We start from the raw sequence: 2811 nt of genomic DNA on the forward strand, positions 1-2811 counted from the left end.
TAGAAAATAAAATTTATCTACTTGAATCAAAACATCTTCAATAACACCACGAGGGATTTTAATAGATCTATCAGCAAGTTGTAATGTTATTGGAGTGGACTTAAGCTCTCCCAATCCTAATTGCATATACACAGAATAAGGGAGTAAATTCACACTCGCTCCCAAATCAACTAAAGCTTGCTCTATCCTATGACTTCCTATAACACATGAAATGGTGGGACAACCTGGATCTTTAAACTTAGGTGGAGTTTTGTATTGAATGATTGAGCTTACTTGCTCTGTGAGGAATGCTCTCTTACGCACATGCATCTTACGCTTCACAAGATTACACAAATCTTTTAAGAACTTGGCATAGGCGGGGAACTTGCTTAATAGCCTCAAGAAATGGAATATTTATATGAACCTTTTTAAAAACATCTAAAATTTCATTAGATTGTATTCCTTTCGTTACTTGAACCAATCTTTGAGGAAAAGGAGCTTTTGGTATATAATGTGGCACAGGACTAGACTCTACAGGAATAGAAGGTTGCCTAGAAGCTTCACTAGCATGCGGACCACTAATATCACTCTCCTCACTTTCACGTTCTCCTAAATCAGACCTAACCTCTACCCTAGGCATCTCAACCTTATTATCAACATGTTTACCACTCCTAAGCGTAGCAATCGACTTTACTTGCTCATGGTGGTGCCCTTGGCTCAAGTTAGAGCCTGCCTCATGTTGACCATTTGGATTAGCTACTGGTTGACTAGGAAACTTACCCTTGTCCCTCTCATTCAAAATATTAGCAATTTGACCCATTTGAACTTCCAACTTGGCAATGGATTGTGAGTTCGAGAACAATTGTTGTTTGACATCTTTTTGAAATTGAAAATTGGTCTGTGTTAACTGATTAATGGCTTCCTCCATAGGTGAAAGTTTCGGTGGTTGGGGTACATACTGTTGTGCTGGGTTGGAGTTACTAACTGGACTTCCCTGGTGTATCCCTTTAGACCAAGACATGTTAGGGTTATTACGCCACCCTTGGTTATAACTATTATTAGAAAATGAGTTATTGCTTGGGTTCTGGTATGTGTTAAAAGCATTGACTTGTCCAAACGAGGTGGCAATTATCAATAACATGATCAAGACTATCGCACAAAAGACAACTAGGAGTCTCAACATTATTAACTTGAGCTTGAGATTTTGTCTCCTTTTCTAGCTCAAGAGCCTCAACTCTTCTAACTAAGGCAGCTAATTTAGCATTCGCGTCAAAATCCTTATCAACGTGAAACATAGCATTCTTTGTAGTACTACTAGCCACCTTCTTAGGCTCACGACTAGTTTCCCACTGCTGAACCTTTTCAGCAACGTCTTCTAAAAACGACCATGCATCATCCACAGTCTTATCACAAAAATCTCCCGTACTCATGGTCTCAACCATGGCCTTAGAATTAAAATCAAGGCCCTCATAAAAAATTTGTACCAGTCTACCTTTCTCAAGGCCATGGTTAGGACACTGCAAGAGTATGTCTTTGAATCTCTCCATACACTTCCACAACGACTCACCCTCATTTTGGCAGAAAGATGAAATTACTTTTCTAAAAGCAGTTGCCTTATGATTAGGGAAAAAATTCTTTAAGAATACAATGCATAATTTTTCCCAGGTCGCGATAGAATTAGATGGAAGAGTGTGAAACCAACTCTTCGCTTTCTCCTTCAAGGAAAATGGGAATAACTTCAATTTTATAGCATCGTCACTAAACTGTTGAAGCTTAACAGTCCCACAGATATCCTCAAATTCCTTTACATTGAAGATAATGGATCTTCCTCATCCATTCCTCTAAACTTAGGAAGTAGCCCAAGTAGATTGGGCTTTAACTCAAAATGATTAGCATTGGTCGGTGGAGGAACGATGCAAGATGGTCGAGTTGTCCTAGTAGGATAGATAAACTCCTTAATGGATCTAGGTACTTGGGCAACAACTTCGTTATTATTGCCTCCTTCCATTTTTATTTATTTATTTTATTTATTATTATTATTATTATTATTTTAAGACTCTATAGGACGACACCCTAACAAAAAGAAAACTAACTTAATACCTAAGACTATACTTAATGCAAACGATGCACACACACAAATAATACCAAACAATTTTATTTCAAACCAGATTGAATTTTCAACAATGTTTAATATATTTGCTCCTAAACCCAAATAACACGATTCCCAGTTCTTGTGCAAAAGCACCGTCACTCGATCCACATGTCAAAAGGGCTTTCCTAGTGAGTGGGCCAAAACCTGTCCTAATGCAATATGCCTAAGGCTGGTCAAGGTGATTTAACCTTCCTAGATGCAAGAAACAATGAAAACAAGCAAAACACAGAAAACAAACAAAGTCCAAGCCCACAAAGGAAAAGACGGCGTACCTCCGTGGTGAGCCTTCGAGGGGCTACTTATGACGGTGTGACAAACAAAGCAACTTCACAAAGTCCACAACAAAATCCGACTATCAACCTTGTAAGAAGAAATCTTTGCTTAACTATCTGCAAAAAATAACTAAAATTAAACACGTAAACTACTTAATTAATATAACTACAACTAAACTTAAACTACTTAATCACGATAAATAAGACTTTAAAACTCAATTGTGCCACTACAATCCGCAATGCTTAAGTAAAAACTTGATAGGAAATTAGTCGGTCTAAATTAATAGACTAATCTAACCCTAATTAAACCGCAAGTTTGTTACTATCGTTGAAAATAGTTACGCAAGCGGTCGATCCCGTGGATTGCTACTTAGAACAACTGAGTACTAACTGATTATTTATCCTAAT

At 37.5% G+C, this 2811-nt stretch overlaps 1 protein-coding gene across 1 annotated transcript; it reads right to left on the reverse strand.

The window, feature by feature from the left end:
- Positions 1-1073: 1073 nt before the first annotated feature.
- On the reverse strand, positions 1074-1421 carry LOC147473045 (uncharacterized). The gene has a single exon (XM_086587878.1). The coding sequence runs from the start codon at positions 1419-1421 to the stop codon at positions 1074-1076; it is 348 nt and encodes a 115-aa protein (XP_086444004.1).
- Positions 1422-2811: the final 1390 nt, after the last annotated feature.

The sequence above is a fragment of the Coptis chinensis genome, unplaced genomic scaffold, assembly GCF_015680905.1.
Source record: "Coptis chinensis isolate HL-2020 unplaced genomic scaffold, ASM1568090v1 utg535_pilon_pilon, whole genome shotgun sequence".
Taxonomy (NCBI): domain Eukaryota; kingdom Viridiplantae; phylum Streptophyta; class Magnoliopsida; order Ranunculales; family Ranunculaceae; genus Coptis; species Coptis chinensis.